At 35.6% G+C, this 16711-nt stretch overlaps 1 protein-coding gene across 5 annotated transcripts in view; it reads right to left on the bottom strand.

The window, feature by feature from the left end:
- The window catches only part of LOC131436399 (protein Teyrha-meyrha), a 76297-nt gene that overhangs the window by 42263 nt on the left and 17323 nt on the right, over positions 1–16711 (bottom strand). For 4 of the 5 annotated variants that reach the window (XR_009230620.1, XM_058605106.1, XM_058605107.1 and 1 more), the window contains exon 4: positions 15301–15339. The exons of the other annotated variant lie outside the window; for it this stretch is intronic. Coding sequence is in view for 3 of the 4 variants with exons in the window: in XM_058605106.1 (XP_058461089.1) it covers positions 15301–15339 (39 nt within the window). In the remaining variant the exon portion in view is untranslated. The remainder of the gene's footprint in view (positions 1–15300; positions 15340–16711) is intronic. 5 annotated transcript variants of the gene reach the window in all.

The raw sequence follows: 16711 nt of genomic DNA, 5'->3' as shown, positions 1-16711 counted from the left end.
TGACTGTTCACATACATGCAGACTGGTGCCTGGTCTAACCGAGTCCTTTTTGCTTGCGGAGCAGAAGGGAGTAGTGAACTCGCCGAGTTTGAATATCAATAACTCAAACCCTCCTGGGAATTTTTGCCACTTCTATGCTCCGTTTGGTGGTGAATATTGCAAACAGTGGCTGTATATGTGCTCTGCATGGAACAAATAGCGACAGTTTTGAAATCACGTTCGCGAAATTTTGTCACAAGTTAAAATTCAGTTGTACGTGCCACAAATATCTTAACGATTTAATGGTGGTCAGAGCTCGGACTTCAGGGGTTAGCTCAAATGGGATATACACGAGCACTGATTTTTATCATAATGGGTTAGAAACAATTTTTAGGATATGCACTATTGGGTCTTTTGACTAAAAGTTCTAAAAGCTTTTAACATTCTTAAGATACTCTTCGCTTATCCGTCGGGCCAATAGAACGAAACTGCATACACATTCTCTTTTTATATGGTTTAAAACACGCCGCCTAGCGCTCGAAACCTTTTCCAAAAGGACTGTAAAAATAAACTTTTACAATGTACTAAACGACCATAAAAGCATATACTGTTTTCTCCCATGAATGCCATATTCACTGCTCAATGGAAGTGTCTCTCGCAAAGCCGGACGTATTCCATCAGTTATGACCATCAAACATGAACTGATTGACCGTGGCAACCAAGACGGGGTCGGTAAGTAGCCCTGGTCGAAAGCAGTAATGAAGACGATGATCGGTCGAAGATTCAGTGGCGATTGTCTTCGGGCTGCGAATGCGGGATTCCACCGATAGCCGAAGGAATTTATTGAGAGAAAGGAAGTGCATTCAATGAGCTGCGCGATGAGGTATCGTAAAGGGACCGCTTACAGAACTTCGCATGTTTGCCATCAGGGTGGTTCGACATTTTAAATCACTTTAAATGCATACTGGATTAAAGAAGTTTAATAATGTTTTCACGTGAAAATTGAGCTTGGGGCTTGTTATTCCAAACATCATTTGTTGATTTCGACCTGTTTGTCTCTATCTGAATAGTTTGTTTAATTTTTTTTTAAATGAAAATGACGCATAGTGGACCCTAGTGAAGATCGTTTCGGTCGCTTGTTGAGAAGGTTAATAAAATCGCACCGTAAAATGCATCTATAAACGAAAGAGACACTGACGACAGTAAAGTTAAAATTCATTGAACATGCAATCTATAATACATAAATAAATAAAATGAATTATGCTACTATTGATTCCTGTTCGATCTGTTTCGTACTTTCTGTAGAATTTTAATGCGAAATTTTCGAATCACATCTGTTTATCTTTTATCGATGCAAATTAAAAGTTGTAAAACTAGTATTTAATGCATGTTCATTTCTGCTATGATCGCAGATAAAGAGGTTATGAAAGTAATTTCCTTTAATCGTCGTAATCATGTTTTGCCTTTCTCTACAGAAAGGTGATAGAATTGATGGAGAAATCGGCTTTTGGTTGGGTTTTAGTGCTATATACTACTCAACTAAAATGTATTTGAATAATTCTGCGCCGCCTGCTTTTTTCGGAGATGGTTGAACTAATTTCTACAAGCTTAGGCTTATTTGAAAGCTATTTTGGTTTGTGGATCAAGTTCGAAGATCGAATGACTGTCACTTTCGGTTCAGAGGATGTAATATAAGTGACGCAAGCGATTAAACGGATGTTTTTTTTCTTCTGCTCATTTGGCTAAACCAATTTCAACAAGTCGTTCGAGACTTATTTTGGGTCAATCTGAATGAATTTTTCATCAAAAATCTATCAAAATTCGTGCAAGGAATTAGAAAAAAAATGTTACGATTAGATTGTTTGAGTGACAAGAGAAAGACACCATCACAATATTAGGTAAATTAAAAAGAGTTTTTGCCTTTCTCATATAGTAAGGTTATGCAATCACTGTGAAAACCGACTTTTGAACCGAGGACCAAGTGTCATATACTTATATATCCATTCGACTCAGTTCGTCGAGTACACAAAATGTTTTCGGAGATGGCTGAACCGATTTTTACATAGATTTGATAGTTTTTATCAGTAGACGGTCAAACAAACCGATTTCAGTTATTCTTTCAAAAATCGAAGAAAATTATTTTAAAGGATTCCACAGTATTATATATGATAGTATAATTGATATGAGAAAGGCATCATTACACCACTAGGTGGATTAAAACAGGTTTTTTTTATTGATATTTTATTATAGTACTTTGTTAACGTTAAAGTTAAGCCAATAAGTGTCAAAATGTTCCTGTAAGTACAAAATTGTCAGAACAGATTTTAAAACTATTTGAAGTTGTAGGCCTGGTTACGACTACGACTACGACGGTCTCCAGAATCCGGGTTCCAAGTCTAGAAACAGATTTTCAAAAACTCCAACATGAGACTTGTATCGATTTCTTATGAAATGTTAGTGAGAAAGGCATCATCACACCACTAGGTGGTTCAGAACGTTGTTGCTTTTTGCGGCTCCCGCACTTGAGACAAGCTTGCTTGATAAATCATTTGTAGGTTTCAGAATTCAACTTTGGACGACGTCTTGTGAGCGCGAAGACGACTTCTTTAAACATTTTTTTCTTATCCTCAAATACACATAAAAAAGAGTTTTCATATCTTGTTTTGTTTCTGTGCAATAAAAAAACAGCGTTTCGTAGAGGTACAAATTTTCATAACCATAGTTAAATAGCGAACATGCCTTGTAGATAAAACTTAAGTGTCAAAGTCAGGATAGGAAGAACCGTAGAGCCATTCTCACTGAACTAGACGAGAATTATTGAGTGACATTCATAATGCAAAAGGAAAATCGGTTTATGAATATGAGCTGATATCTTCAGCTCAGCTGGTATAGTACTGAGTGAAATACTGATTCAGTGATCTGATCAGAAATGTTTAGAATATTCAGTATAAGTGTATAGTAAATGCAAGAAAACTCATATATAAAGAAAACAACCTAGCACACAATTTTGCTGGTTCCTCAGTAATCAATATTATGTTTTCCGAGATTCGTATAGTAGATTTACTGATTTTTCGGCTAAGTGCATCTTAATGCCGAGATTTGGCAAAAATTTGTGCTGAGCTCATCGGTGATTGACCATTTTCCCGAAACCAGCAAATGCGTTTGCCGAAATTCGGCTAGATAACTGTCGTTTACGTTTTACATTTACGCAGTTATTTTCTAACGAAATTTTTTGAAGGCATGTCATTTGCAGCCTGACTGTGATGCAGGAAGTCTAACTCAAAGCAAAGCCTTGGTATTACATTCCTGTTGTGGAATTTGACCTTCTGTTTCAACAGCCTTCGCAGCCGATTCAGAGTGTACAGAACCAGTGCATGGCTGGTTCTACGATTCTACTGACACTACGAATCCTTCCATCATTACGATTTTTTCATATTTCTGCTTAATTCGCCTTGCTCCACATTGGGAATTGATTCACATTCCTTGAAAATTAAAATAATAATTAAAAATCAGCTAAAAACACTTCCGATATGTTCACTACTGTGCTCCTAATTTCATCTCAAAGGTTTTGTATTCATCCTATCGTTGGTCCTTCATTCATCCCATAAATTAGCAATGGCGACAGCAATCAAAACCAAAATATTGCATTATTACACTCTCAGGTTCAAAATGTCAGAAATTTCCTTAAAAATGTTCCTAATGCCAACTATGACACAACACCCGATATTAAAAAAACAGTTTGGAATCATTTCGACGTTTAAAATTTTTTGGATCGTTTTTATTACCTTTCGTTTCAAATTTAAAATTTTACTCTGCAGTTAATTTGGAGAATTTAGAAAAATAAGGATTGTTACTATTTAGGCATTAGCCCTTCTGAAAACAAAATGTAGAACCAGAGATGCCATTCATACAGATTTATCTGTATTGCATAGATTTTTGCGTTCGCATTCGTTAAATCAGATTACAGATTTTCTTAATTTAATACAGATTTGTAAAGATTTATAAAAAGTAAGAAGTAAAACGTTAGACTTTTCTCTCTGAGTATCTATTAGTATTTGATTACAGTACTTCTTTAAAATTATATTAATCAACGGACAAATCACATGTTGAAATGGAAATCGTTTGTGTAAATGTTTGATGATGAACACTGATAAACATTTATATTAAAATTTAAAACCAATTTGAATTTGATTTGAATTTAAATTTGATTCATTTTTTTAGTGAAAACAGATAGAGCAGATACATATTGTCTATGAAAATATCTGGCATCTCTGTGCACAGCCGATGAAACACATACATTTAACAGTGTTATGGTGACATATAGCGGAAAGAAACCAGTGCTACTAGATTTGCCACAATGGTTATTTGATCAGTATTTAACACGCTCTATTTGGTAATATTAGAATTCGAAACAGTTTTATTTATATATAAATATCAATGACATAATTAAAATAATGTCACGGATACCAAAAAATACTTGTTGATGATAATTTAAAGAAGAAAAAATATTTTTTTTTATTTATCATTATGAGAAAACTTGGCAACCTTGCGATACGAAATGAGATGAAAACAAAGCGCAATCAAGTGAATTAAGTGCAATATTTCATCTCATATTTTTCATTGCTTTTATTACTTATCAGGTGATTTCAGAAGTCTTTAATTGTTGAATAAACTAGTGGAAAGTGATCATTACTAACTATAAAGTTATCCAACATTGAATAGTGGTGTAATTATGTGAAATAGTGATCATGTTTTGAGACGAATCGATTAGTAAATATTCAGAAACATGATGAATTGTAAAACTTCAGACGAAAGTGATTCCTAAATCAAAAAGTGAGTTTATTTTAAATGAAAAAAGCGATCCTTTAAGGTTTTTTAACTATTTTTTTTCAATTGGAAAGTGTGGCAAAATCTAGAATAAATACGTACGTTTAAAGATATGATTAATGTTCAAAGTTATGAGGTGAAGGAATGAGATGGAAATTGGAGCTGTGATGAAATAGGGAGCCCTTACCCTACAATAAGGAAGATTGCTGAAGAACGCTGTTTATGACAAATAATTTGAGACCGAGGATCTGTATTCAATACAGATGTTAAGTATCCGTAATGCTGAAACCCTCATTCCAAATGTATCGTTATTGAAATTTTTCGATTTATTGAACGTAAAACATTTGGATTATATTTTCCATTGTAAAAATTAGAATGAAACACAGACCGTTAGTTTAGCTGGATTATACAGGGTTGCGCAAAGGAACCGGACACATTTTGTTCTCCGGTTACACTGGAACCAAACAAGGGAGTTGAAAACCGAACACGGCATCGGGTAGTAGAAGAATGAAGGTTTGTTTTCGTCTAGTAGTTTTCCGTTATGGACAATAACAACTATTTGTGAGTTTAAAAAACATTTAATCGTATATTTTATACCGGCATTTTCGGCTTTAATTTAAGGTGTTTTTTAAACTCACGAATAGTTGTAACGTACGAATGATTCTTCAAAAACGAGTTATAAATAATAAGTGCGGTGAACGACACTTCAATGCTCCATGACGGAAAACTACGAGATGAAAACAAAACCTTAATTTTTCTACTTTCCGATGCCGTGTTCGGCTTCTCCCTGTTTGGAAAACGTCTAATCGGAGAATGGAATGTATCAGGTTCCTTTGGGCAACCCTGTATTCAAATAATAATTCAAATATTCTGAATTACTATTTTTCTGAATCGAAGCTCCAGTTCTAATTGTGGAATGTTTTCAGTTGTAAAGATGAACACCATATTCAAGTCCCTTTCTGAACAAGCACCCAATGCCATAAATCAACCAATTCAGCACTCATAAAATAATCGATGTCATCTTGTAACCCCTATGGTTATTACATTTTTACACATCTCATCACCTCACACCAGCTGACAGTTGACAATCGGCAGTGGCACTCGCCTGTCACCACTGTCCCGTATGATCCTAGAAACCCCCGAGGGAAAAATCAAAGAGACACTGTGGCCTTCCGAAATTTTGCTACCGCTTCGCTGCTCGTTCAATGGTACTACTGTACCGTGACGAGCCGTTTGATGGCATCCAGTCTACCATCCTCTCGGTCGAATGATTCGCCAAACGCGAGGAAATTATTTATGAATTTGTTTTGTGCTAATTGAAATTGGAAAACCGCAGTCGACGCTCGTTCATTTGATTAATGCAAGCAAAGGAACCGTGGTTCTAGCAGGACATGGGAAAACCTTCGGCGACTATGGACTGACTCTCGATTGCATCGAAACAGTTTCCGACCCCTAGTAATTTGTCAATTAGACCATTGTTAAGAATCACTCCAAAATCATTGCACACCGGTCGGTAGGAAAAAAGGACAAGGGGACAATCGACTTTTCAATAGCTGCTGACTTCAGAAGCAAAAGCGCAATGGCAAGATCATAAAAACGGAAAATTGTCCTTTCATCTTCAACTCTCCCTCTTGTAGTCGTGCGCGGGAATCGAATAATGAATGACTTTTATTTTATTATATTTTTGTTGTTGATCAATTCATTCCGGTGAGCTCTGGTTTTTATTGCACTTATTATGTCGCTCGGGGACAGAAGTATCTCTACATTATTGTGCCTGCTGCCGGTACCATCTATTGCTACTGTAGGTTATACGTACTATAAAAACGTGCAGAATACATTGCAGATCCTTTGAAAGTGAGAGTTACCACGCGTGTTACCTTCAATAGGACGGACTCGAAGTGTCTCTTTGAGATTTTACAAAAAGCTTGCGGTGGCTGCCTGACATTCAACTGAAGAATTGGAAGGGTAAGTTCAAAGAAGGACCTCCATTTTAGCAGTGAACTCTCTTCAACTGACTTTTCTTAATTGGTATAAAAAGTCCTTTGATTATTAGGTGGAACTTTGTTTACTGGTCGTGTCGAGTATCGTATTGTGGTTTTTGCTGAAAGCGCGGGAGTAATGTAATAATGGAGTACATTCAGTGGCTTGTGATTCGCATACGTTTTACTGTTTACTTTTGACGTGAATAAGTTTTACTTTACTATGGGGGAACTATTTCAACACTTACCATGTGGTAGAGTGACAATTTTATGATCGCGAAAGCTTAAGTTGTACCTAAGATAAAAATACTATTCTTCCTTCAAGTCATCGAAAATATGATCAGCAATTTTTGATTAAATTTTCATCATTGTGAGATAGAAATATATAATTATGAAATGTTTGGTATCAACGAGTATCGAAGAGGAAAACACATGACGCTTGTTTGCCTTTCTCGTATTTTGAAAGCTCATAGCTCAGTGATCTATGGAAGGATTTATATAATCTAAGCACCAATAGATTCGAAATTTTTCAACTTGAACGTATATTGCAGCAACATTGAAGATTTTCAATAGTACACTATTGAAAAACCTGTCTGATTTGATCCATTTCAGAACCAGCCAATCAGAACGCGTTCTTAGGAAGGGAACAAAATATGTGCTTCTCCAGCGATATAAAAGGTGTTTTGCCAGTTATTCTATCGTTTTGTGAGCGGTTACAGAAGAAAGACACACACGAGAGTAACATCGGGTCGGCCACACCGTGAAACCACACCAAAAGCCTGCCAGCTGAAGTCATCAGTGTAAGGAGTGTATCGAAAATAAGCTATCCACAAATTTTTCTTTCAAATTATGATAAAAAACTATATTTTATTCAAAGTAAAAATTGATCCGTTATTGTACGAGGTTAAACTTGAGTATAATGAAAACCAAATGAAATTTAAGTTATTCCTTCAATTTTCGAACTTTTGATCGAACGCTCTTCATCAAGTTCCGGACAAGTGTTGCATCGCATTTTTTGGAAGCTTGAGACCAAATTTTTTTGAACTCCTGCATGTTCCCAGCTGCCTTACCAGTCTTCTTGAAGACCCTCTTCACGATTGCCCAGTAACGTTCGATGGGTCGAAGCTGAGGGCAATTTGGTGGATTGATATTTTTTTCAACGAAATTTATACCCTTTTCCGCAAGCCAATTGACAGTGGTTTTGGCATAGTGAGCCGACGCTAAATCCTGCCAAAACAGTGGAGGTGTACTATGCTTCTTATATAAAGGCAGCAATCTCTCCTAGAGACACTCAGATCGATAGATTTCTGCATGTATAGCTCCGGTAGTGTAAAAAATGGTTGACTTCAAACCACAGGAACATATTGCTTGCCATACCAGTATCTTTCGACCGAGTTTCTCTACTTGAATCGACCTGTCCGAATCGCTCACATCCTCCCCAACGACGACAGTTAAGTATTGTGGACCTGGGAGGGTTTTTCAGTCCTCCTTTACATAAGTTCCATCGTCCATCAAAACGCATGCATCCGGACACTGCAAAAGACGCGAATACAATTTCCGGGCCCTTGTTGCTGCTCGCTTCTTCTGTTCTACACTTTGTTTCGAGATTTTCTGCTTCTTGTAGGTCTTCAGGTGATTTCGCCTCTTGATATGCTGGATCATTCCGACACTCGTTCCTGCTTTTTTGGCCAAATCACGTATTGACATTGATTTTTTCTTCAAGACTAGAGATACCACTTTCTGGACTAGTTTCGGGTTGGAAAACCGGGTTTTCTGCCTCTTCCTGGTAGCTCATCCAACGAATAGTGTTCTCCAAACTTATTAAAATGGTTTTACAACTGGCATGATGAATTCCAAACCGCTTTGCCAATTTTCGAATAGCAATACCCTTCTCACTTAGCCATGTGCCCAGAACCTTAATTTTTACTTCCTTTTCAATACGCGACATTTCGAAAACGCGGAATTTCAACCGCACAAACAAGTAAACATACGAAAGCTAACAGCCAAACACACAGCATGCTGAACCATCTTGGATCTGAATGCAGATAATGTTGGACGTGACAATTCAAAGCACTTTTGAGTGCTACAGATCATCATAAAGAATTTATTGAATTTCACTTTCGTACCAAAGGCATCAGATTTATCAAAATGGAAGTAGACAAAGCTTGCACCGTCACTAACACATTCAATTACGACTCACGCAATGCGAAAATGAAAGTAATGATGCAGAACTCATCTTTATACTAGTATGGGTGTCGTTTGGAAATATGCCGTGCGAAACTGGGTTGCCACGTATACAGATCAATCTGTATTTTCATTATAAAGAACTATACTGGTTATTTCTTAATATTTAATTGTGTTTCAAAATGTTTACTGTTACTAATCTGAGCTTTAGTTTAGGTGCATCGGTTCAAATTCTAGTAGTGAAAAAGGGGTATGTTTGAACAATTTATACAATTGATCAACTAATTGATATTCAGAAGTGTTAAGGAACATACCAGTTCTTTTCGTATTGACGACATTCAGTTAAGCAGGAATTATTTTTTTTATGTATTGAATATAGGTACACGTTCAGTCTAGTCCCAAAAACATGTTAACAACTAAACTCGTTAAGGAGTAGATCACATGAGTAAACATGTCTTCTCCCCTTAAATTGTTTTGTGTGGTGATATTGTGTTATTGTTATTTAATATTTATTATAGGTTCACGATATCATTCAATATCTAATTTAATCTTGAATCCTACAAGAGACGGAGATGATTCTGTAATATTTAAATCCATCTGATGTACGCATTGTGTTGAAACGGGGAAGAGTAACGAACATGAATTGTTTCGAACACATATAATCGGAAATGAAAACGAACAAAACGTTTACAAAGGTGTCCTCAGTCTTTATCATAGAACACAAATTCAGCGACTCAGTTATTTCATTGAGACAAGGGAGTAGAATAATTACTGATATATCTTTGAAACATCTATATTGTCAATGAATGGCAATTTTAGTTGCAATGTTGAACGTTGAAATTCCACCGGCAAGCTATGAAATCACTTAGTTTAAGCTGGGGAATTCAATTTTACTAGGGAATTCAAACTTGATACAGAATTGTTATCACGAAAGACATATATTTTTCTATCATAAAATTTTTTGTACCTATACTTCAGTTACAATTGAGAACTTAAGTTTCGTAGAAAGATCAAGTTTCTCTTTGCTTGGCTTATACTATTCAGTTATGATCTCCATAGAACAGGAGATAGAGGCACTTAATTTCTTCCTCATATTAGGGCAGGGAATTAAAATCGGCTTTTACCATGCATCCATGTTGGTATATAAAACTTATCAAGTAAAACTGATGCGTTGGGTTTCAAAACGCCATCCACTTTAAATCAGTTCGCCTACTGTGTTAGAAGAAGCAGTTTTTGACATTGAACATGGGCCCATTTGTGAAAATTTCTCCTTGATGTGTACATACCACAAACATTAAACTAATAAAACGGCAATCGTCTGCAAACAGAACGGCGTATACTCTGGGCACTGGTATAACCCTTTAACCGAACTGCAGAGGGCATCATTGGTGATAGTTTCCATTATTGCACCTCAATTAATCCTAATTAATTGCTTATTAAATTAGAAATTGCTCTGATGTTTTGGTGCTGACGTTGAGGTTTGAATATTAGCATTGCATCTAGTTGACTACTGACATAAAATGGGGAATTGCACTGCTCTTTTGCAAACCTATTCGAGAGATATGCGGTGCTTTGAATTAGTCATCTCACTTACGATGGGGCTCATTAGTGCTTCACGGTTGTAAAGTTTTATTAGTTGATTTGCGAACCGTTCGGTCGGCTTTGCAGCGTTCAACGAGCGACCATTTTTTACCGGAAGGAACAGGCTGAAATCTCTTTCTCTTTGTTTCGAAAAAATATGAACCTTCGCTTCGGATATAGAGTCTGAAAATAGAACGTTTGTGAGCCGAAAATAAAAATTATGAATTACTCTGTCCGTAGATAACATCGTTTAAAACATCCGAATTGTAAACACTTAGCAAAGAAGTGTGTATTGCATTGGATTTAACTGCATGTCCCGTTCCATCGAAGAGTGTAAACAATACATGTATCTAAACAAATCTCAGCCTGAATTCACAGCTGCAACCATACGGTGACTAGGGCTTTAATCGTTTTGTCTTATTTACACATCGCAAGTAGCGGTTAAAAGAGCGCTCTAATTTACGGAGTATTGTTCTTTTGAATCCGATCTTTTGAAAGCGGTTTATATTTGAGACGAAGCAATGAAGTAAGCACAAATAGTGTTCTTGAAACAACAAACACTATGCAGCCAGTTCAATAAACCTAGTATATTGATGGTTGCATATTATTTATACCAATTAGCAAGTGGAGGTATGTCATTCTTGAATTCTATTATCATTTTACTAGTATTTTTCGGATCATTTTTTTTATAAAAATGTTAAAATATCTCAGAGCTTGGTTCATAAAGGGAAGAAATTTTATTTGAACTAATAAATAAATTCCTGTAACTTTCTTCTTTGAACATGCCACAGTATCTGTAGAAAAATGAGGCTCGACTTAAAATGTTTTTTTAGGTATACTAAATAAGTTAAAACGTTTTGGGTTTAATTTTCTCGTTTATCTGTTAATAACTTTTCAACAAGTGATTTGAATAGAACCAATTTTTCAAAAATGATAATGCAGCAGCTCGAGATAACACCCTAGGATGAATGCTGGTTTCTATAGCCAACGCTTTTTGTTGTGGCGTTGCTGTACACAATATGTTAAGCTACGTCCATAGCATCATGATGCGCACAGTACACGTTTATGGAAATGAATTTCTATCTGATACTGAAACCATGAATTTTTCAATCCGGAACAGAGGACTTAAAAATTGAAGAATTTTTATAAATTTTAAAATGTGAAAACGATCGTAGCCCGGTGAAATTTCATTGTATTCAATATAAATATAATTCTAATGTTTAATATTTTAGTTTGAATAGATTCTTACGAAACAGTTAACTTATGTTGCTAACGCATGAACAAGGTTATGAACACAGCATCTGACAGCGAATTTGAACCAAAGAACCCAAAACCTCGGTTTCAAGTAGATGCAATCATGTCACCGGGGTGGATATCACAATATTTATTGAAATAATGCATCTTTCATGAGTTCATTTCCTTAAACATAGGAAATCGGTCTTGTAATTCTTTCAATAAGGTAGTAGAAAAATGTTTTGAATAAAACGATTCCGCAATGACAAGCTGTTATAAATTATTATAAAATAATGTTAAAAGAAATCAAAATAAACATTCTTCTGTTGCAATTCGTATTCCAATGGAAAACGTAAAGTAATTTTTTTTCCTCTGTAGTCGCAAGATAAGGATTGCGAAACACTTTTCACTTGGCGCGAATATTCATTAAAAAGTCATCATGTTGGACTGTAACAATAACAGTTTAAAACTAAACAGCAACAAAAAATTAACAACTTATTGTAGAGCAATTTTTGAAATTATATTTATAAAAATGAAATGATCGCTCCGTTCTCGAACTAAAAAAAAACAAATCGTACCCAAGTGGGCCACGAGAAGAATGACCGAACTGTGCCAGTTCTGCACACACTTAAAAATTTTTACATCTTATTAGATGCACATAAATGAAGCGTCGCAGTTCACGCAAATTTACGTGGAAGAACATTTAATATTGTGTCTAAAACTCCATAACATGAAATTCATTGAAATAAAAAATAATAATTCTGTAGGCAACCCACTGCGACTTGAACCAAGAATCATTGGATCGCAAGTTCGTCTGATAATCGACTGAGCCACAGAAGTATGCATCTGCTTGGCCGGTAAAAGGTGCATTTAAATTCATACAGTCGCACCTGCTAGTAGAACGCAAGTTACAGTCGAAATCAGTAAAATTCAAGCTCATTTAACATTAAGTCATTACAAATAAAATTTTCCGTCATTTGACAAATTAGGTCTTTATGAATTATATCGTATGAGGGATTAAGTCACCTGTGAAATTCAAATTTTTTTTGGAGTGTACTTACAATCTGAGTACGCACGTACTTTTTTGTCTTTGAATACATGTATGTAGTACTGTGGGAAAAAATAGTAAGACTTTGTTCATAATTTCAAAATTCTTTATTTATTCTTCTAAATCTATTTCTTCCTCCTCAAAGTAATCTCCCCCGGCACCAATACACTTGTGCCAACATTTTTTCAAATCCTCGAAACAGTCAATTTTCGGAATAGCGATTCTCATTTGATGTCTTCAATTGACTCAAAACGGTTTCCCCAGAGCGGTCGTTTGAGTTTGTTGAATAGCCAGAAGTCATACGGAGCTAAATCAGGCGAATACGGTGGTTGCGAAACAATATTGATTGAATTTTTGTCGAAAAAATCACGAAGAATCTATGCAATATGCGCCGGGGCATTATTGTGGTGCAAAAACCAAGAGTGGTCGGCTCATAATTCCGGCCTCTTTTTACGAATAGCTTCGCGCAAATTACGCATAGCACCTCATATAGTTTACTTGTTGACAGTTTGGCCGGTCGGAAGGAACTCGGAGTGCACCATACCTCGATAATCGAAGAAAACTGTCGAAACTGCCGTCCTGGATGTGTCCTTTTTGAACATTTTGTACCCATCAAAAACACTCGCTCGCGACATACAATTATCACCGAAGGCCTTTTGTAACATTCCGAACTCATTGTAAAAATCAACGATTGCACTTTGAATACTTCAGAAAGACAGTACTAAACACTAATGAATATTTTGACGTGACACTTGGCACAGATGTCACTGACAGTCATACCAACCTAGCAAGAAAATTTCGACGAATAAGATTTCCGCGCGAAACATAATTTAAAAGTCTTACTACTTTTTGCGCACAGCAGTAGTATGGAAATCGATAAAATGTGATCTGATCAGTTGGTTTTTCATCATTTATATAAACCCCGAAAAAGAAGGAAAATGATTTCTTTCTGAATCTTACCACAAAGCTTGTTTTAGATTTTTTTCCCTCAATTTATTCTGTTACTGAGTCTATAGTCTCGCGAATAAAATGACGTATGGTTTTCTTGATTTCAGGTGATCAACACGGCAAAAAATAAATAAATAAATAGCTGTTTCTGTTTGTGTACCTTTGAAAATATTCTATTTTTTGACTTCAAAAAAATTACAAACTTTGTTTCAATGTATTCAAAATAGATATGATATATGATAACTATATTGTTTCAACAGGTTTAAAAGAAAAAATTCCAAATTACCATTAAAACGGCCGTCTCACTGAGCGACCCTTTAAATTGAAATTTTGCACTTTATGGCCTTGCGGGACTCGAACTCGCACATTTTCCCAATAATGGAAATTCGCCAAATTAATGAGAAACATAAATATTGTACATATGTGGAACTGAATTATCTGTTATATTAGTTCTTAGAACCGTAGTGAAGATATTGTATTCGATTCTATCACAAATCGTTGATTGGAATTTGACTAATTCACAAAATAGATGACTATTGTTAGAACAACCATATTCTTAAAAAAAGTATTAAAGTTACGTTTACAAACGTAGTTTTCATGACATTATTTATCAACGGTGAACTCAACGCTCACTTCGTTTGTTTATTCGCGCCTTCCCAATTGTAACAACCGTCCTTATTCAGCATATGTTCAACCGCCAACAATCACACACTAGATCAATAAACATTTTCCTAGCATTACCGGTCGTGTTTCAAGTAGCTATGCTGTTAGAATTTTCGAATCTCAATGAGTTGAGTATCATCATCATCATCATCGTCATTATCATCATCATACCGGCGTGTTAAACACGATGAAAAGCGATACCACTTTACCATACATATGTCAGGGACCGTCGGAAAAGAGGTATGCAACCATTTGTCTAACAACATTATTTAAATAATCGTCCAGCCTTGTTGGGGCTTCCGACGAGGTGATCTATTTGAGTGATTTTTATAGCCTTTGCGCGCTCGCTGGCCGCGAGATCACGTTGATCCGGCGATGATAGATCTCTTGCTTGAGTTTCTTGGTTTTTCTTTTCCTCTTTGACAGCATTGTACATATGCTGTTCACGCACAACTTAGATATATGGCATTTTGTAAGTGTTGTAAATTTTTCCCTCGAAGATTTCCAAAATACCCTGAAGTGGTGCGAAGCGTTTAAGGTGTCAGACGGGAATTGTTTTGAAATGTGCGGTGGAAAATCTTAAGAATCCATTAGGTCGAGAATGTTAATTTAAACAATGCCGTTCGTCGGGACCCCTTTTTGTTAGGGATAGTCGCGAATGGGCAACGGTGTCTACAATAGTGGTTGTATATTGAATCGATGTTTACACATAATAGAACAAACATTTTTTTCTGTATTATAGCTGGAGCAAATGAAGTCGATCTAAATTTTTAATTATTCAACTCCTTTATAGAAAGCAAGGAGAAAATATAATGTTCGTTTATGAAAGTTTATTTGAAATAATTGAAAGTGGTTTACCTTGTTTAGTGAAGCTTTCATAGAAACGGTATGCCGCCACTAGAAAGATAGAAAAATTCAAAATTATGATTCGATTCAGCTTTTTGGGTTCTAATATCCAAGGTTTTCAGTCTAACTAGCTTGTGTATTATTTTTACTAGCCTAGAAATTTTTGATGATAACGCGAAAAGAACACAATAATAAATTGAGTAAAAGTGTACTTCATAGCACAGTTAAGTTTTCGTCGGTTTTGTTGTTCTCGTAGCTTGAATTGGTATCCGAAAGGGATTTATTGTATTGGTTACAGCTTCACACATTTGAACATATAACACGAATGCATTTGAAGCTTGCATTATTTGCAAAAGATATTTTCTGATTTAAGTCTTCATTTGTCTTCTACATTTGTTGTGTAAGCTAAGCACATTGATTGTTCTGATGTAACTGCACACCATTGGTATATTAGTTCTATCGAAAATGTATCTAGCCTGAACATTCAATTGTTTATCTCCTTAATTACAAGTGGTGACATGAACCAACCGTCAACAATCTGCATTTATTGAGCTATAGATAATTGTTTATCCTAACCAGGCCCAATTCGAATTCAATTCTAAAAGTATCACTAAGTCATAACACTCAAACAAAATTATCGTATATTTTAAAACTGAATGTAACTAAACAGATGTTTGGAATCGATGTAATCAAATGCATTTTAAAACCACTCAAAGACATAAAACCACTCCAAATATAATAGCAATAACATAAACAAAAAGAGTATTTACTGAGTAATGGACTAAGCAGTAATTAACGAGCCTACTGCCCTTCAACCAGAGCTGAGCGGTAGTGACTATTACCAAAACCCGTAATGTAGTATTGCTGTGTGATGGATAACGAAATATGCTTCAAAACTGACATCCGGTTTTTCACTCGGAAAGAGATAAATTTTAAGTGGATGACTGTTTAAAATAGTCCTGTTTTAATCCAACTAGAGGTGCAATGATGCCTTTCTCATATTACTCATATTCTCATATATAACAATGTGGAATTATTCAAACATACACTCACAGACATTTTGCATATTCCATCAACTGATTCGAATGGTATATGACACTCGGCTCTCCGGGCATTATAAGGAAGGCAAAAGATTTAAAAGGTAAAATGAGAGACAGGTACGAAACACGACAATACGAGTTCCTATGGATGACATAGAGTGAGTGTCAATGCTTTTCCCAAACAACTTGTATACGAAAACCATTATTTGGTGCAATGCTCATTAAGGAGGGATAGGGTCTGAAATAACACCATTTTTGCGAATTGTTTTAGAGCTATCGAAAAAACACAAAGCATCATTCGAACATCATTTCGTAATTTTTTCTTGGGAAAATATTCACCGACTTGGTGATGAAGTATGGAAGTTGTAGTAGATGTCTTTCTA

This window comes from Malaya genurostris, chromosome 3, assembly GCF_030247185.1.
Source record: "Malaya genurostris strain Urasoe2022 chromosome 3, Malgen_1.1, whole genome shotgun sequence".
NCBI classification, from domain to species: Eukaryota; Metazoa; Arthropoda; class Insecta; order Diptera; family Culicidae; genus Malaya; species Malaya genurostris.
Note: the sequence above shows the minus strand (reverse complement) of the source record. Positions and strands in the feature narration are given on the sequence as shown.